Raw genomic sequence first — 19,327 nt, 5'->3', positions numbered from 1 at the left:
ACATGCACAATGTCATGGTGCTGGCTGTCCCACCCAGAGAATTGGGAAGAGGCTCCAACTCTTTCCCTTTCATTAAATCAACAGAGGTAGCCTAAATCAAACCATGTGGGCCTGACAACAACCTATTATGCTTTTGAGGTCTCCTGCTTTGGAGACCTCAAAAGGGTGGCAGTGTAGCATAGTGGTTAAGGAGCAGGACTCGTAACCGAAAGGTTGCTGGGACACTGCTGCTGTACCCTTGGGCAAGGTACTTAACCCACAGTTGCCTCAGTAAATATCCAGCTGTATAAATGGATAACATTGTAAAACAACTGTAACCTGTGTAAGTCGCTTTGGATAAAAGCGTCTGCCAAATGAATAAATGTAAATGTAATCAGTCTCTCAATCACTCTCTCAATCATTCCAAATCTATAGTGGGCTTATAGTGTTCAGTGATACAGAACTGGGAGATGCAATCAACCACTGGGTCCTCAAAGGTTGTTACAGAAAGAGAAATGTTTTCAACAGCCTTGCTGTTTCTTTGGAGAAACCAAAAAGCAGAAGCATTAAAAAGGACTGGCGCAATTCAGTCCATTTTCCCTTTTAGCAACACACCCCTTTCCTTCCACTGCACAGCAGAAATGTAGCAGAGAGTAGAAAGAGACAACATAATGGAATGAATACAAAAAACTGACCATCAACTGTCCCCTTTCAGAAGAGCCTCGGGTCATGGACAGTTACAGTACATGTCACTGTCCCCTTCTCCTCCTACCTTTTACCATTTTCCACACCTTTCATTTCATTTTTCCCAAGGGCAATGCAGATTTTTCCTCATCTTCTATCTATCCAAGCTTGTTTATCCTCAGTAGCCAGAGATGTGTGTCCCAAGGGAGGCACCATTAATTGGGCACAGAGTCTTCCCTCACAGGAAGCCCTGCTTCAGCCTGTCCTTTCCCTTGTGCTTTTCAGCCTGGCATACAGATGCTTAGATTACGCCAGAACTGGACAACAAGGCAGCACACTCAGGACACAGGCAACGGTGCGACTAATTTTTGGTGCAGGGCCAGCATAACTAATAATGACTCTCCCATGAATCCCAAACAGCCTAAGAACAGAAAGAAACTGCACATACCACAGTTGTATTACTTATTTATTCAAATCAGTCTGGAACATAAGTCAATTAGCATGACCAATTTCATTTATCAATGTGGGAAATCAGCCAAAGGCACCCCAGTACAGTGGATCAGGATTGGTCTCTAGGCTGTAGGCCAGGCATGCACATGTGCAGTCCTCAATGACAACAAGATCTGATGGATTTCATCTTACCTCAGCAATTCATTGTGTCACTGACAGAACTATAGATATTCTATTTACTAACCAGATATTCAGCTCTTTTCTCCCATCCTCAGTACTTCCATTTCTTGTAAGTCCCTTCTAGTAACAGCTGGTTCCCCTGCCATCTGAGTTCCTGACTATGGATGTTCTGTCTTTCACCCTTTGCGAAGATTCACAACTAGATGGCAAAGCAGAACAATTTTAGATAGATAGATAAATAGAATGTATGCGTCATTACTTGGAGAGGAGATGGACTTCTCCTTCTCCCACCTTGTGCTCCTGGTGTAAATCTGTCACTTCATTTAAAGGGATCTAAAACCTTGAGGACTGGTATTACCCATCTTTACTACAAGTTGAAAACTGGTAGTTATGCCCCCCAATAGTGGCTCGATCACAAATGTCTAGTCAGATTGCCCAAAAATCTTCAATGTTTATGCTTTCAGTTCAGTTCTGCTATCAAAGCACTGTAGTGGGATATCAAGAAATTAACCAGTCGGAAAGGAGGTAGCTATAGCTAACAGAGGAGTTCCAAAACACCTGACAAAAGATCTTAGTTTGGTTCTATTTTCTGTCACTCAGAGAAACAGCCAATAAAAGAATTGGCCTACCAGTAACCAGAGGAAGAGACCACAACTTGTAAAGAAAATGCTCCATTTTCTCACGCAATCTATGGCTTTTCTCGCAAGCTAATCTTGTTGCTTATCCTGTTGCCGCATACTTGAAAGCTGGTAAAGTTCCCATAAAAATACATTAGGACCATGAACGATGAGCGCAACACAATGTCAGTACGTTCCAGTGGGTTACCCTAACTCCTCCACAACACATTATTCTTCTGTTTTGGTCCGACACTGGTTGATGAAATGTGTGTAAAAACCAAAAAATGCAATAGCTAAGCCACATCTCTGACTTCAAGGAAACATGAATAATTGGAACTGTGGTTTAAGTATGAAGACATCCCAAAGGTTTCTTAGAGGTCAATGCATTATTCAAGTGGACAACAGGTTGCCTCCCTCCTTTGGGTTTTTGTGTGTGTGTGTGTGTGTGTGTGTGTGTGTGTATGGAGGCATATGGAGGTTCAAGGTTTTTCATTTTTAATTTTTTAATTCTTACACTGGAAGGCACAGACCTTGGTGTATCGGGAGCACACCATGTCTGCAACAATTTCACCCTAATATTCCACAACTGACACCAAATTTAGCATGGCCAAACTATGGCATTCAGGCAGGCGGTTATTCTATCAACAAACCCAGATCTTTACAGTGTGGATACATCAGGAGGTCCTTGCGGGAGATGGTAGAGGCAATGCTTCTTCTGTCCCTCGTTTCTTGCTTTCTCCATCGAGCAAACTTCCAGTGTGATAGATTTGACTCAAAAGAGAGCAGAAGCATTGCCATTTACAGTTAGATCCTCCACAACAGGCCCAAACATGTCTTTCTCTACATCCTCCTATGTACAAATTGGGTAATCCACAGTAGACACCAAAAAAGAATAAATGAAAAAAGAACAGAAATGGTTAACTTTGACTATAATATTTTTACTATATGTAATCATTCTGCATCCTCATCTGCAGTGGAGAGGTTTTTATGAGGAGTTTGGAACCACCAGGGGGTCCTCGGAACAATCTTAAAAAAAAAACTTAAATATGGGAAATTACTGCACAGTAGGTTTGTCGTCAGCCTACGATGGTATCATACCTTCCCTGCTGTCCATAATAGACAAAAGAGCATGCGAGAAGCTACCAAGTTCACAGTTTATACACACATTTTGATGGCTGGAGGGGGACTCACTGGTATTCTGTGAGGGCCAAAGCACAGAAGACACCTGTGATCTACAAGTGCTCACACACACACAAAAATATCAGATAGAGTGATTTCCTCCTTATCTCGCACACTCCACACATATACAGTCACTGTGGTTAATTGTCCATATGAAGAGATCAGGCACTGCACGAGAGGTTGACCTGACATATAGTTCAGGACAGTTTACAGGACCCCTGACCTGTAATGCCATTAGCAAAAGAAGTTATCCTACAGCAGGATTATAGACCAAAAATTATATACAATGCAATATACAATGCAAATAACATCATTACCACAGTCCATTACGGGTTTTCTGTCATTTATGCAACGAGAAAAACACTGATATGCTTTGTTAACAATGTGATATTAGTTTCCATGAGAGTGATGACCTGAAGCTTTCAGGAGGTTGAAGATGGTTTTCTGGTAAATCATTAGAGGAAGAGATGAAAACAACACTGCAAAAGGGAGGGGGGAGTCTCTTTCGTCCGTCAGGTTCTATCTTGCCACTTCACACATCCTGACTGAAGGTATCTTTCATGATGCTTTCACCTCTGAGAAGGAAGGGGAAGAAGAGGAAGGCAGAGGAATACAGAGCAGACGAGCTACCACTGGGACTCATTAACACTAACAGGAGGGGTTCAATGCTTTTAAAGGAGGACAGAGAACAGATTTATGGGAGACTATTTGTAGCGGTTTTATCAAATTCACAAACTTCAAAATAATCTAATTCCATGGATTAGGGCCACCTATCTCACAAATCAACTCCGGTAATGCACCATCTTTCTCTGATTGATGTCAGGCATCAGGCCGCTCTTCGACTTTCCTTTTTTAATAGGCTGGATGTCTCAGCTTTCCCATACTGAAGCACAGCCAACCACAAAAGAAGCTTTTTAGCAGGCAGACATTATCTGTAGAATGGTGATAATGATGTTGAAAGTGAGGACATGAGAATGACTGTGTGAAAGAATGAGTATGAATGATGCATTAAGAGGCAGTGTGTGAGAGAGAGAGAGAGACAGAGAAAGAAAGAGATAAAGTTAGAGTTAGTTGTCTTGCTAAAGAGTTCTAAAATATAGTACAGTGCGTGGCTAGAATTTGGGAATTATTAAGAAGGAGTGGACATTTCTGCTCACAGCAAACATTTCCTTTTCTCGTTGAATGGCCAAACCCCCTTCATCTTTCCATAAAGAAGTTATATCACAGTTTGACACCATACTAATTAAATTGCCCTTTAAAGACCAGCATATACCAGTTTTTTTTTCTCTACAATGGAAGCCAGTGTCAAATCCATAGAGGCAAAACCTTTTATTATCAAATATGCTAACACAACTGAATGGTCTACAGTTCACTGATGTGTGTGATTAAATTAAATAGCAACCTTTACGATACCTTCAAGATTCCAGGAGCCTTTCTTCTCAATTGAAGATGACACAACTGTGTTTTATGACTAAAGAGTCCCTAGCATATGTGGGTCTAACATGTTGAAGGTTGCCTTTCACAGCATATAAATACTGTTAATTAAAAATGCCAAATGAATGCATGTAAGTGTTTTGTAAATCCAAGAACTCTTGACTGAATGTGCTTTAGCTTGGCTGTTACACTCACGAAGGACACATTTAATAAAGACATGGAGTGGCTAAATTCAAAACTGCCTTCACAATGATGCTGCCAGCTACAGCAAGGGAGGTAAGAATGGTCTTAATCTATACAACTATGCAGCAAAGAATGCTAAGACCTTGATTGTACTCTGCATTCAAGCCGTCAAAGTTGTATTATGAAATCTGAAAAAGGCCAGAGTTGTGCGTTTTAGTCTGACTCCCCCATACCCTCTCCCTCCTTCTCTGTCTTTGCATGGGATCCTTCAAAGGAATCATGCCATGGATCTTTGTGTGTCTGTGCACTATAACATTCATTATCACCAGCTTCTCTATGACACTCCCCCTCTCCCCCCACCACCCTGCTGAAAGTTAATTAATTTCTTATCTCCTTCCATTCCATGACATGTAACAGCCCCCCCGCCGGCCACACACACACACACACACACACACACACACACACACACACACACACACCCACTCACCCCCTGTGATGGAAACAGGAAAGGATTCCCGTAAACACAGAGGAATTCCTCCCATGACCCCATTCCTGTGGGCGGGTGATAGGTCTACATGGCCCCGTTTTCCAGGCCGCCTGCAGATAAAGCACCTAATCTCCCGCCCCTCTGGGCTCATGTGGTGCTCCGTGAACATTAGACAGACCAAGATAAATGTTCACAACGTGACTTCACCACAAGATCCCCCCACCACCGCCACCGCCACAACACACACCCCCACTCTCTCCGAAGACCAGGTGCACACAAACATCATTATCTTCACTGTAATGACCGTGATCATACTAATCGACATCTTTCTCATCTTTGTCATCTTCATTACCGCCGTCACCCGGCATCTCCTCAGCATCATCAAGATCCTATTCATCACTCCCTGTCACCGCCACCCTCATCAGAGTTTATTCTCTTCATCATCAACCCAATTCCCCTCCTCCTCCTCATTATCAGAGTAGATGACAAGCCCATCCTTTCCACTCCTGCTCCACATTCCCTACTCAGATTCTGCTGATGTGTGATTGTGCGGGAAATATTCAAAGCTTGTATTCATCCTCCAAGCAAACGCAGAGTGCTCTCATTTCGGTTAACATTTCCGTTATATATTGATGTCAATGTTTTACTTTTGGCATTGAGAAAATATCTTATGGTTAATAAATTCTGGCATTCATGTTTTTGTAGGAACCATATAGAGGAAATCAATATAAATCATACAGCTGGTTTGGGGATTTAATTGGGAAATTATGCTCATGACAATGAGTTGATTTTCTCTGCACACACCTGCATGTTCTATCTGTTCTCTGCTGTTTGGTTTTGGACAATTAGGGGAGGTTTTTATACTGGCAGCAAATGCTTTAAACAAGAGTTTTACAGAACTGGGCTGAACAAGGACGAGCAAAATCCTTTTACCCCTGCGGCTCTGAAGATGTGGAAAAAATTTAAAAAGAGCTAAGGTAACAATAGTTATTGAATTATGGATTATTACAGGTTCCCTGGTTTACAGAACAAAGAGCTGACAGATCCTATTCAGGCTGTCAACTTGACAAAGGCCTATTTTTATGAGCATGTAACCAAGAAACAAAAACAACAGCTATTGTACTTTTTCACTAATTACACTATATTACATTACATTATTGTCATTTAGCAGATGCTCTCATCCAGAGAGACATACACAGGTTATAGTTTTATCCATTTATGCAGCTGGATGTTTACTGAGGCAACTGTGGGTTAAGTACCTTGACCAAGGGTACAGCAGAAGTGCCACAGCGGGGGAATCTAACAGCAACTTTTAGTTACGATCCCCACTCTTTACCACTGTGCTACACTGCTGCCCTTGCTACACCAATACACTCTTTCAAATGCCCATACTTTTACTGTAGTATAAACATGCTTCATCTTCATTTAATTTCATATTATTTAGCACTCACTTTCATATTATCCATTAAATTATGAGAGGGTAAACAGTACATCCAAAACAAGCCTGCACTTCATTAATCGATGAAAACACAAGTTAAAGAACAAAGATTCAGCCAGAGTTTCCACTCTATAAACCTCCTGAGAGTGAATCATGCTTCAGATACATAATTAAATCAACAAATCCAGTGAAGAGCAAACAAAAGCCAAATAAAGTAGAGAGATTCAGGTCATAGCACCATAACAACATGATTCTGGCAATGATTTCCAGATTGTGCTAAACTGCTGACTGGTACAGCACTGTCTGTGGGTATAATCCAGACATTACATAGATTGTTCACTATGGGGAGGTTAATGAGTTTCTGGGGAATCAATTAGCCAATGACATGTAACCGCCTGCTACTATGCGTCGCGTTCATAGCAAGCAGATTTTCCAGCTTCCAAACAACATTTCTAATTCATATTACTTGCATCCAATTGGAGTTCATATCTTTGCATCACTGTTATTTTTCATGAATCGAGCTTAAAAACATGCATAAACCCACCATGTAAAATTTTGTATCTTTTTCCAAACAAGCCATAAGATATCACACACATCTAAAGCTTTTTTTAATAGTATGGAATACAAAATCAACCAACAATGGTCTATAAAACTTCATTTTATAAAACATCCATCAAGTGGGTATCTCAAATATGCAGCGCAGTTGAAGATTTACTTTGTCACACAGTTCCAGGTAGACTGCTGCAAGCAGAAACACTTACATAGACCCATAATGAAAGGACAGGCTTCAGGGCTCTAGTTGAGCTGTCAGTGTGACATCCCCAGTTGAGTGTCTGATATCACCTGGAGAATGATTTGGGTGGTGGAAGCAGTACTGGCAGGTGAGAGGCAGGGAGTCTCATTAGACAGGAATTGGGGGTTGTGGTGGTGAGACAGGGCTGAAGCCTTCATAAATCTCTTCCATTGTGAACCTCATCTAACACGCTGCTAGCTTAACAATTCCGCTGTGCACAAACATACTCCCAGGGTGTGTCGGCATCTTTTCTGATTGTGCACTCCTAAGGTTGCCACTGCCTCAACCCAAAAGAAATGGTAATGACCCCATCACTTTGATGTAAGCAGATTAATGGCCCGTTCAACAAAACACAGTAAAACCATGGTGCCAGCTTGCAGAGCACTGATAATTTCAATTCACACAGTGGATGCACACACACTGTAGAAATCATTGAGGAAAATGGCATCTAAACTGCTGTGGGCTAAAGAGCAGGAATGGTCCTGCTGGGGGAACCAAGGCTTCCTTTGTGTCTGACAGACGGTCCACTGCAGCACCAGTCTGTTAATACTAACCTGGCTACCTGACAGAGGACATGGCAGACAGAGTTATTTGGGTTGTGTGAGGGTAGTGTGGGATATTTGTTTTTTTTTGGTAATGCAAATAGATGGAAATTCTGACAATGGCTTGGCTCTGCATGTAATAACATCACAGCTGGTCTTACCCTGAGCTATTGAAATCATAGTTTGAAGACTCTAATGACCCATATCTAAACCTGATGTTCACGACAACTGCTCCCAAAACAAAACCTGTCAAATGAAATGAAAAAGAAATGGGAAAGGAATCCAGCACCCTGCAACCCAATGAAGAATAATAAAAAAGGTTAAGTTAGCAGAGCCTTTATTCATATTTACTTATTTTATTTAGTCTTAAAGAGACATGCCGAGCTGCTAGCGCATAACGTTCTCACAATTTTACAGCAACATTTTTAAGTCATCACATTCCAACAGTATCACAGCAGTGTTGGCAGAATTGTATGAGCTGTATTCCATGGTTTGGTCTCTTCCCCATCACAAAGACACCGCAAGAAACCAAGAGTTGCCGATTTAGGGTATTAAAGATATTGAGGATATTCTAGGATATTAAAACCGAATGGGTGTGAACCGGTTTACAAATAATCAGTTTAACGCAGATATCACAAGGATGATTTTTTTTGTCTTCTTATTTTCAGCCATCCCTTCTGAATGTTAAGCCGACATTCCTTCTTCTAAGAGTTACATTTTTTCACAGCCGCTGCCTCTCGGGCTCTTATTTTAGGTTGCCATGGTAGCGGCCTAGAGGGACGAAGTGTGTCAGAAAGTACTTATCCACTGTGCTCTCTGAGGGTCATCCACTTAATTGGTCGGAGGGGGGGTTTGATACCCCACCAGGCCTCCCCACTCTCCCGTGCACGATAAATCACAGGTTCAATCAATAATTTAAATACATTCAGACTGCACTTCCAGCCTCTACCTGATGAGAGAACTGCTGTGATGTCTGCCAGAGGCACAGGAAAAAACCCACCGACATCCAGCTGCTCATTAAATATTCAGGTGCAGGTCACCAACACATGTGGTGCATTACTGGGCACCACTGCTGGTTTCCCAGTGGGTCAGACTCTTTTAGAAAGGAGGATGATTCAACTCAAATGGGACATGAGAAGTTCTTCCAAAGGTTACATTAGTTAGTAAGTAATTTTGCTTACAATAGTATACATCTTTTTTTCTGGGTGTCAACATACTTATCCTTTGGTTTGAATAAACAGGTTTATCTCATACAGTATTAATGAAAATGGGCAGGGAAAATCTCAACATCTAGATTGCCTTTATGGGAAACTCACAATATTAGTCTCACGCACCTGCCCCACATCATGGCATTGAGCTAACACCTAACAAAGGCACCTATTTGTCTCTATGGAACCAACCACAGCTAGGCTCACAGTAAATTTGCTCAGATTATCCGTGGGCAATGTATGTGTCTATACAACACAACAGCTTGAACAAAGCATTTGACAAAACAAGACAAGTGATAAGGGGCAAAACACAGTCAGACACAACAGAAGAACCTTCAAATTCTTCAAGTCTTCCAAGTTCATTTCATTAGGAAAATAAACCATAATATCTATAACATTCAATCTGCGTTACAGCACATCTGATGTGTGCAATAACGTGGATCAGTATAGGCAACACCTTACTCAGAATTGTGTCATATTTTTTTTTTACGCCTGACCGATTTGCATAATTCATTATCAGCATCTCTGCGCAAACTGCAGATGCAGTCATGTGTTTGAGGTAAAGATAATTAAGAGGCCATACCATGTATGTCTCAAGGGCATATTGTATGGATCACGTATCATGCATCAAGCCAGCTGCTTTTAAAATCACACCATGCCCGCTCCCATTCCAGCGCCTAACAGCCTCTGAATGTCAGCGATTCTACGAGAAAGACCCTTTGATGACAGAATGATTGTCAAGGCCAGGGACAAAGGTCAGCGCCTTACCAAGGCCGGCCTCTCTGTTTGTGTCTCCATTCATCCTTCTGGCACCGCGGACAGCCGGGCCCCATTTCATATGCATTACCAGTTCTTTTATTCCAGCGTGACTATATTGGATGTATCCTTAATCGTGCTCCGCGCTGCTCTGGGAGCCTCCGGAGATTGAGACGAAAGTGTAACACATGAATAAATGTGGCCCCCCGCCCGCCGCCAAGATATGCGTTGCTCTCTGCCATTTTCTTGAAAAGCTAATATCACACTGTCACAGCTGAGAGAGCCCGTGACTGCTCCGGCTCGCTCCCTTACCCCTCCGTCAACCTCACAGGGTGAGGACGGCACACAGGGTGCCGCTAACTTTTCACTCGCGCACACCGCGCTCCCCTCCCCCACGCCTTGTCTCGCTGTGCTCATAGCTGCCGAGCCTCCTGTGTGGAAACGAATGCCTCTCTGGGACCATGCCGCTGGCACCAGACTTGGAAATACTGAATAAATCCCCTAAGATCCCCAGAGTTATTATACCTGTATGAGGGAGCAAACGGCAGACATCCTCTCCCCTGCAGGTCTTACGTCTACTGGGGGTCTGCTTTAATTGCATTTCATTCACATGAAGAAAATCATCCTTACTGACAGCTGTGATGCATTAGTAATAAGCTGCGTTGTTAGCAATGCCAAGACAGACTCACAGGGGCATCTTTTACTGCTCAACTCGGACGTGGCAGCATTTCACTCAAGGTGGTGTAAACAGGGAAATAACTTTGCTGCTGAATATTCACCAACAAAGCTGTGTGCTTGATACTGCCTGCATTGAACCATGTTGGGGGAAAGCAGCCTCTTTCAAATTGGTTAAGATCAACTGTAATTTGTGGGGAATTATGAGCGGAATGCCAGAGGAGAAGAAAAAATCAAAGAACATGATCTCTCCCCAGCAAAGCCGACTTAGTGGCACTGCTCTGGGGTGGTGCTTTTTATGTTCCCCTCCACTGCAGAAGCCGGGGGCAGGTTAACCTTTCTCAGCCACTGGGAATTGGATAAGCGTGCCCCTGAATTCCCCTCCTCACTCTTGTCTTTGATAACACCTCATGGCCGCATTAATATGGCGGATAATTTCACTGTCTCATGCTTATCAAAGCTTTAAATCTGCCTGCACATTTCCCATCGGAGTGGTTTCCCATCAGGCACCTCTTCACCCGTGTTGTTTTTCAGTTTTATATTTGTTTTGCGCATTGCACCGTATCTTATTGAAGCATACAAGCCCACATGTGTTGGCTGACAGTGGGCCAGGGTGGGTCGCCTAGTGGGGGTTAATGAAATCAGGGGCCCACCACCACTGCCACCACTCCCTCCACCCCATGCACGCACACAAAGGGCCGCTTCCTCTTCTCTCCCGCAACAATGAGTACATCCACTTAACCCCTACTGAGTGCTCTTGCCTGCGTTTCACCATGGACCGTCAGAGCCGCCACTGCTGAACTCGACCAGGCCCTCACGCAAGCCCCAAGTCATTTCTCTGATCGACTGTGGCCTCTTTAAAAGCTTTCAAAGCAGGATCACGCAGTGAGTTGCGGAGACTCATCGGCTTATACATTGCCATGAAAAGTGTCAGAAGTCTCACAGGTTAAAAAAAAGCAGACTTACATTTCTCATAATGCAGTCCCACCAGTGCTGCATCATTTGCCACAACTCTCCCTAAGACTGGCCAGGATTAGGGCAGTGCACTCTACAGCAATATAAATGGCAGATGAAGTTAGGGCCGTTGGAGGGTCAGTTCTCTCCAGCTCCGACCTCATTACTCAGAGCCTGTGGCAGCCTGGGTTCCCTTTTATAGAGCAGACAAAGCTACCATGTCCAATTAAAGGTCCCCAGTCATCAATCACGTTATTCACGCCAGCTTATTCGCCATCCACATTGCCATCAATGTAGTTTTTCTTTTCCCGTAGCGCTCGGTCTCACTTTCAATGACTGTCACAAATCTCTGCCGTCACCTTTCCCTTCAGAGCTCTCACAAATACTTGCTTCTTTAACCATGCTGAGAATGGGTAAAGACACTATTCAAAAGCTGAAAATCCTATGTGGTTTAACCTCACAGTCACACTACTGAAAAGAAAAACATTAAATTGTATGTGTGCGCCTGTTTGTCTGTCTGTCCATATGTGTGTGCCTGTCTGTCCAAACCAGAATCTCAGAGCTTCAGCTAGACTCTTTTAGCTGTTGGTTGATATATCTAGTAAAACAAAATGGTCCGATCTGTGAAGCTTCGCCTCTTTTGGTAAAGAGCCAGAGGTATAGGGTTGCCTATCAAGAATCCTGTTGTGGAGGTGAAAGACTGGCAGATAATCACTGATTTATGATGATACCTTAAGTGGTGTCAATGCACTTGTGCTCTATCAGCTTACACAAAAAACATACGCATCACTAAGTGATTATTAAGTACGCTCAGAAAACACTCTACAGCACAATGATGATGGGGAAACTCAGCACCCCTGACCCCCAGATCATTCTGGAATTCCAAAGAGGGAGACACAGAGCCATATGCAATTCCACAGAGAGGTTCCCTTCAGTGCTAAATGCACCCAGTCCTGTGAGGGAAATGGCTTTATCTGACTATAGGGACTCCTTAAATCGACTGTTGACAGCTGCTTGTGCCACTAAACAAACTCCATTGAGTTTCTGCCTAATGAGAGAGGGAAAGACAGAAACAGGTGTTTCACAGAGCTTGGGAGTATGTGCCTGCATGTTCACCCTGTTCTCTGGCCTTCTCTGCTGTATAACACTCCTCTTACTCCAGACCGTGAGTAAAACAAGTGTTAGTGACATCTGGCTTCTCTGTCCAACCTAGCTGCAATGCTACACTCCTGTAACATTGTGATGACAGCAGAGGACATCATGCTTCTCCTAAAAACTGTCAAAAGCTGGTGCCGTTTTTCCAGATAACAAGACATTGTGGCAGTGATGAGTCATTCCAGCTCTCTTCAGTGGTAGGTAAGATAGTCTTGTTAGTCTTGTTGGGCCCAGAAGGTGAGCATGATGAAGAGAAAGACATGGTGTCTGAGCTTAGTGGACTTGAACTATTAAGTGGTGTTTATATTAGGTTTCTGCAAACTGAACTCAGCGGCGGAGGCTGTGTAGACATATACAGCCACATTTTCAAAGACAGAAGGCATCACCAGAGCAATGCGATGATAGCAAAGCCAATTCAGTGCAAATCACATTTAAATGTTTTTTTTTTTAAAAAACAGAGGTATTCAGGTGAAATACCACATTAAATATGCTTTATTTACTTGGTGAGAGAAAGGCAAAAAAAAAAAAAAGGAGGAGCTACGTGGCCAGGGGGGTGTTTTTACGCCCCTGTCTTGTCAGCAGTAGGGAGGAAGCTGAGCAGAGCTGGATTTCAAGGAATCTGAGCGTTAACTCCCCGGGGCCATTTGGAACTGAAGTGAGGGTCATAAAATAAGAACAGCTTCACCAGCCTATCTCAAACAAAGGCAATTTTCTAAAACAGTCAAAGCACTTGTTACAGCTTGAACAGCAGTAGCTATACCAGATATACTTCCAAGATGAAGCTTGCTGTTGGTTGAGATTTACTGACTTGTTAGGTCAACAAGACCATATACACTCATTCTCTAGATGTTTATGCAAAATCTTCAGAATAAATCTTCCTTCTGACTAACGCCTGGAAGTAAAGTTTTTAGGAAGGGCATTTGAAACTGTGTGACAAGTGCACACCACACTCTATGACAAGTACTCTATGTGACAGATCTAGTAGACAGATCAATTTTGGCGTGGGCTCATTTGACCTGACTGAGCTGAGGTCATATAATGTTATCTAAGCGACCACATATTCAGTATTTTCCACTATGATGGTACAAGTCCAGCAGTACTGCTGTGTTTGAAAAAATGACAAGATGACCTGAAAAATGTCTGTGGTCATGGAGAACATTGTAGTACTACCACAGAGACAAAGGTAGATGAATCTGGTTTCAGTTAGTCCTTTTTGTACAGCTATTTAACTTTTAATTCATTTAAACGTATTGGATTTTACTCCAAATCCCAAAGAGAACCTAATCAACATCAAACACAAATCTATGGACTTTTGGATTTCTGCTCATGTGGTGGCAAAAATTTGATCACAGGCAGGTTAAAACACTTTCTAGAAACCAAAGAATATACTATAAGCGGTCATGAAATGGTAATGAAATTTGCAGGACAGTGTATATGACCATCTTCCGTTTACAGGGTGTGACCCATGGGATTGCTGTAACTAATGGTAATTAATGGCTTTCAGACAGAACTGATTTAATAGAAGAGTAAAGGAGTAATTTTTCACACTTGATCCAGTCAAGACAAGAGCAATCAAAGGCCTACTGTGTGCCCCTATCAAACTGTTATTAAACTTATTCCTGCAAACCTACAAGGCATCTGAAGTATCTAAAAATTCCTTTAAGGTAGAACCTTCATAAAGATTCACCAATGTGATTAATGTTTGATTTCATATGCATTCTCTGGTAACCTTTTCCTCAAATTAACTTCAGAGTAACTATGCAGAATATCTCAATTCCCTTGCTATACAAATTATTTAAAACTCAATGTATGACATATTTTAAAATTAAGTAGCAATTTGTAACATTTTACATTTTAGCACATGATTAGAAATGATGGCAAAAGAAAGAAGGGGTGGTGATTATTTAGTTAGCTCAGTGCTGCCTTGCTGCTGTCTGTTATTTTTTCATAAAACGTCTCTTTGCATTCACTCTACACACCCCCCCCCCCCCCCCCCCGCCCAACACACACACACACACACACACACACACACACAGTCTTCCAGATAAAGGAACACTACATTCCTTTCACAGCTTCCTCCTATTGAATTTGTATCAGAAATACAAATGGAAAACTTTACTCCTGTGCAAAGATAGCAGCTTAAGAAAATACTTGTAATGATAAGAAGCTTTTATTAGTATCCAGTTCTGTAGGTCTGCTTATTACCTCCCAGCATTATCACCCAGCAAGCCTTTCTGGGCGTGTTGCCCTGGACAACACTGCTGTAACAGAATAAAATACGATCTCCTCACACTCCATCACTTCATGGGGCCATAACCAAGAGGCAGTAAAAGGCCGGGACCTAGTGAGTTAGTTTTGTGTTTCGTGTGAAAAGTACAATGACAAAGTCCCACTTATTGTGTGTGGGAGCAAATACAAAACCTTCAATCAAATGCCTTTTAATTGAGAGCCAACTCTGCTCAATAAACCCTGGAGGAGAGAGGGGGCACTGGCGTTTTTTCACTCCTCGCTGCTTCACATGAGTCCCAGATCCCTAGGCCACCCCAGCTCCCAAATCAAGGGGAAGCTACTTTCCTATAATAAAGACAATCAAAATGGAAAATGAGACAAGGTATTGTCCATTACCTTCTAACATGCCTTCAATCTGAAAACCTGTAAAGGCAATAGATAAGAGGCAAACACTGACCTCAAGCAAGGCATTTTTCAATCTGCAATTCCACAATCTTATAGATGTTCCTCAGAACAGATTTTCAGGGCATACTTCAATTGAAGTGGTGCCTTGGAATTCCCCAAGCAGCAGCTGTGATATTATCCATGATCAATAATGTCATTGGAGTCCCTGATAGCAGCCTCATGACTCAAACCTTTCCTCCTTTCCTTGGAAAACTGCAGTGGCACAACTTTGTGGCGTCATTGTCAATGTTGAATTGGTTCAGATCAAGATTCTATTTTCTGTAAGCGAATGTGAATGAATGATTTGAATGCATGATACATTTCTTAGGTCTGTGAGTACATCTTTAGAAATAATATTATTGATTAAGCACTATAAACTCACCAAGACATGGTGTAGCAACAGTACATATGCCACTGGTCCACTGAAACGATCCATTCAGAAAAGATACTCCCAGGGCACTACACCAACAAACGTAGCCAAGGCACCTAGTCCAATTTGTCAAACCTTCAGCTTTGAAGGTTGGCCCCACAGTTTGACAGTGAGTGTACTACTATATAATCAATATTCACAGTTCTGTTGCCTTTCTAACGACACAGGTTTACCATTAATGGCATTCTTCCGTTCATCAACTATTAACAAAAGAGTGAAACGACTCCCCGTTGCCATAACTGCATTCTTTGTAACCTTTTCCATCATCTACTTTGATACAATTAATACTCAAAATCTCGTGAGAAGCATTTACACTACACTTCTCCGAACAGGTGAGATTCAAAACGGCATTATTTTGAAATAATCAGGAGATGAATAGATGTTCCAGTGAATATCTCCATATTCTCAGACATATTTATCTACTCAGTACACAATGCCTCGAATACGAAAGATGGTTAATTTTGACTTTATGGAAACATTTTATAATTCCAGAAATATCAATTAAAAGGAAACAAATTCAAATGTTGAAATCCACTGACAATACGTGACAAGCTATCCATTTGATGATCACTCTTAATTCACCAGACGGTTAGTATGCTGGTATTGTTCGCTTAGGATTGAAACAGAGAACAGAAAGTGACCACTTACCAGCTGGAAAATGCAAAGGAAAATCAACGTGCAACGTCCGCTGCAGCACCCCATTGTAGCGGCTAACAAGCGCGAGGCGAGAAACAGAGGTACGGCAGATACTACGATCCAACACGGCTAGCTACTCAATTCGGAAAGCAATATCATTGAGCCCTTTCTAACATAATAGTGATATTGAAGAACACGGGCGTCTCAGGCTCTGGTCGCAGTTATCAGATCCGCGCACTGGTTTCCCATGCTGTTCCCAGAAGGAAAAAATAATAATAATAATAAACGTTTACTAATTCAGCGAAGACTGGGAAAGAGGGAGCGTGGCAGCTCAGCTGTGTTGCTTCGAAGTTGTTTGAGGCGTGTGTGTCGGGACGCGAGTATAATCAGGATGGATGCAGGGGGTGGGCTCTTGGAGGACCACGGAGCTTCTTTGACTGCTCTGTCGTCGCAAGTGTGATGCGTACGCTCGTGTTGTGGTTTACATGTGTTACAGGGAGATGTCATTCACAAAAACGCTTAACGCTGTAAATAAAGCTTTTATTATCAGCAAACTGACCAGGTGCGGTTGTAAAAAGTAGCACGGCAACAGCAACAAAAAAGTAATGTAATATTTTATTATAATAATAAAAAAATCAGTAGTAATAATAATGAGAATAATAAACGGAATATTATTAGTTATATTAATGTTGCTGGTTATATTGTTTTACAAACACACACACTCCATACAAAAATACTGAATGGAAGGCATGAAGAACTTGAGAATTTGAGCGCCATCTTCAGGCCTTTGTCATGTCACGCAAACCTGTATAGTCGGAGGTCTAAGGATTGTTCATATTTCTGCCACTACTGCTACTATATATCCTGTTTTGTATCTGTGAGTCCTGAATCCTGATGGTTTTGTTGATACACGGGGAGTTATGCACTCCAACAAGTACTGGGACATTTTGGCCAAAAATCTGATTCCCTCTGCCAAGATCTCATTCATTCATCCAAATCAACAAAGACTTGGCTAACTGAATACACAGTAAATACTCTCAACTGATCATCTCAATCTCTAGACTTTCATCCAATCAGATTTGTAGTTCAAACTCAATGAAGCCATTCACCAAGAAAAAACAAAACTTGCAGCCTTGTAATGTTTGGTTCTCATGGAAAGTCCATTTAGAACTGATTTTTACATCCGTGGCATAGGTTGAGTACTAAAATATAATGCATCTGAGTTTAAATTGCTAATAAAAGTTTGAAACAAAAGACAGTATGTAAGAGGATACAAGCAAGTGAAAAAGCTAAAGACAGGGAAAGACAAGGATGGTGGTATTCTTTCATTTATTACACTTATACTTTGTCATTGTGTTTTTTTCAACACTTGTGTTGTTTAGTGAATAACCTACTGTATGATCTGAAAGATGGGACATAAGGAATAAAGTGTGTAAATACCTTGGGATAGGGTCGGCAATGTGTCTGTTCTAAGAAATGCACGGGGCTAGAACATGCATGCGAACGCAAATGCTGAGGACAGATCTCCAAATCAGTCCATAAAATATATTACAGTGGACTTCACTAATACAAATCGCTGACAAAACAAATAGTAATTTGTCTATGATCTACACCTTGAGAAACTAATGCTACACTGGAAAACTAATACACTCTACTTCTAAAAAGATCAATCCCTAATCCTTTTTTTCTGAGGTCTCTGCTTTGAAGGAAAAAAAAATCATTATATTACCTATTCTTATTTTGTTTGATGAGAAAATTACATAATACACCATGGAGACCTGTACTTTTGTAACATGGAGACACAAGACAAAATTGGTATAATGATGTGATTCTAGGGAGAGAGTTTTCATTGTCACATTAACTCGTTATACTAAAGGAATAAGTGATGCAGAAAATCTAATAAGGATAATGTGAAACTGTATAATCTTATTTAAAACTGTTGATCATTCTGTTTTATATATATAAAAAAAAAATTCTTTATGCATGGAGATTGATTGTTTTCTCCAGGAGGTTTAATTTTCTTTTTTGTGAAGATGATGGAGCTTATGGAGATGTACAGTGCATGTCTGCATGAAGCATCTGTTATGGTGGATATTTCATTCTGTGAAATGTATTCAAACCTAAAAAAGATCAATGTGTAAAAACAAGTTAACCACATCTTTAAAGTGTAAAATAAAAAAGTTACACTGGCAAAAGCAAGTTTGTCGATACAGTATTGTTAACTGAAAAATCAAAGTAACACCAAACTATTTGGACCATATTGTTGAATAAATTTAAACTCAACAAGCCTTGTGCTAGATCAGTTTATGTGAAACAATGCAGAATTACACAGATGGAAACTCTCTGCTCCTGCTCTGCTCTTTGGGAAATTTGGCAGTCAATATGTTTATCTCTTTAATTGTCTGCTTGATACCTGTGAAATATTTTACACAAAACAAAGTGTCTTTGTTTTGGAGAATCTCCCACAGAACAACATGACCAGCAGGAGGCCTCCCTTATGAAAGCATGCCAAAGAAAATACACCTCCCTCTACAGTTTGTTAGGATAAGTTCAGTGTTTCTCAATCCTACTCCTGGAGCCCCCCTGTCCTGCATATCGTCTATCTATCCTTGCTCCAAACATGCTCTTGATTAAATCAGGTGTGCTCAGCTAATCAAAAGTGCCACTGATGCATTCAGTCAGGTAGGTAGAGCAGGGAAAGATGGAAAATGTGTAGAGCAGGGAGGCCCCAGGAGCAGGACTGAGAATCAGTGGGCTAAGCTATAGAAAAAAACAAGCAGAAAGCAATATCTATGTCCATGAATTGAAGTTGCCCTATACCACAAGTATCTTGGGCGCTTGAACATATCTTTTTTCCTGACTCCTGGGCTCCAC

At 41.6% G+C, this 19,327-nt stretch overlaps 1 protein-coding gene across 3 annotated transcripts in view; it reads right to left on the bottom strand.

Moving 5' to 3' along the window:
- Positions 1-16,828, bottom strand: part of nkain4 (sodium/potassium transporting ATPase interacting 4) — a 47,325-nt gene extending 30,497 nt beyond the window's left edge. For all 3 annotated transcript variants that reach the window (XM_036533326.1, XM_036533328.1, XM_036533327.1), the window contains exon 1: positions 16,466-16,828. In XM_036533326.1, the coding sequence (XP_036389219.1) occupies positions 16,466-16,519 (54 nt within the window). In that variant the 5' untranslated portion in view covers positions 16,520-16,828. The remainder of the gene's footprint in view (positions 1-16,465) is intronic.
- Between the last annotated feature and the right edge of the window lie 2,499 nt (positions 16,829-19,327).

This window comes from Megalops cyprinoides, chromosome 7, assembly GCF_013368585.1.
Source record: "Megalops cyprinoides isolate fMegCyp1 chromosome 7, fMegCyp1.pri, whole genome shotgun sequence".
Lineage (NCBI taxonomy): Eukaryota > Metazoa > Chordata > Actinopteri > Elopiformes > Megalopidae > Megalops > Megalops cyprinoides.
This window is presented reverse-complemented; position numbering and strand designations above follow the sequence as displayed.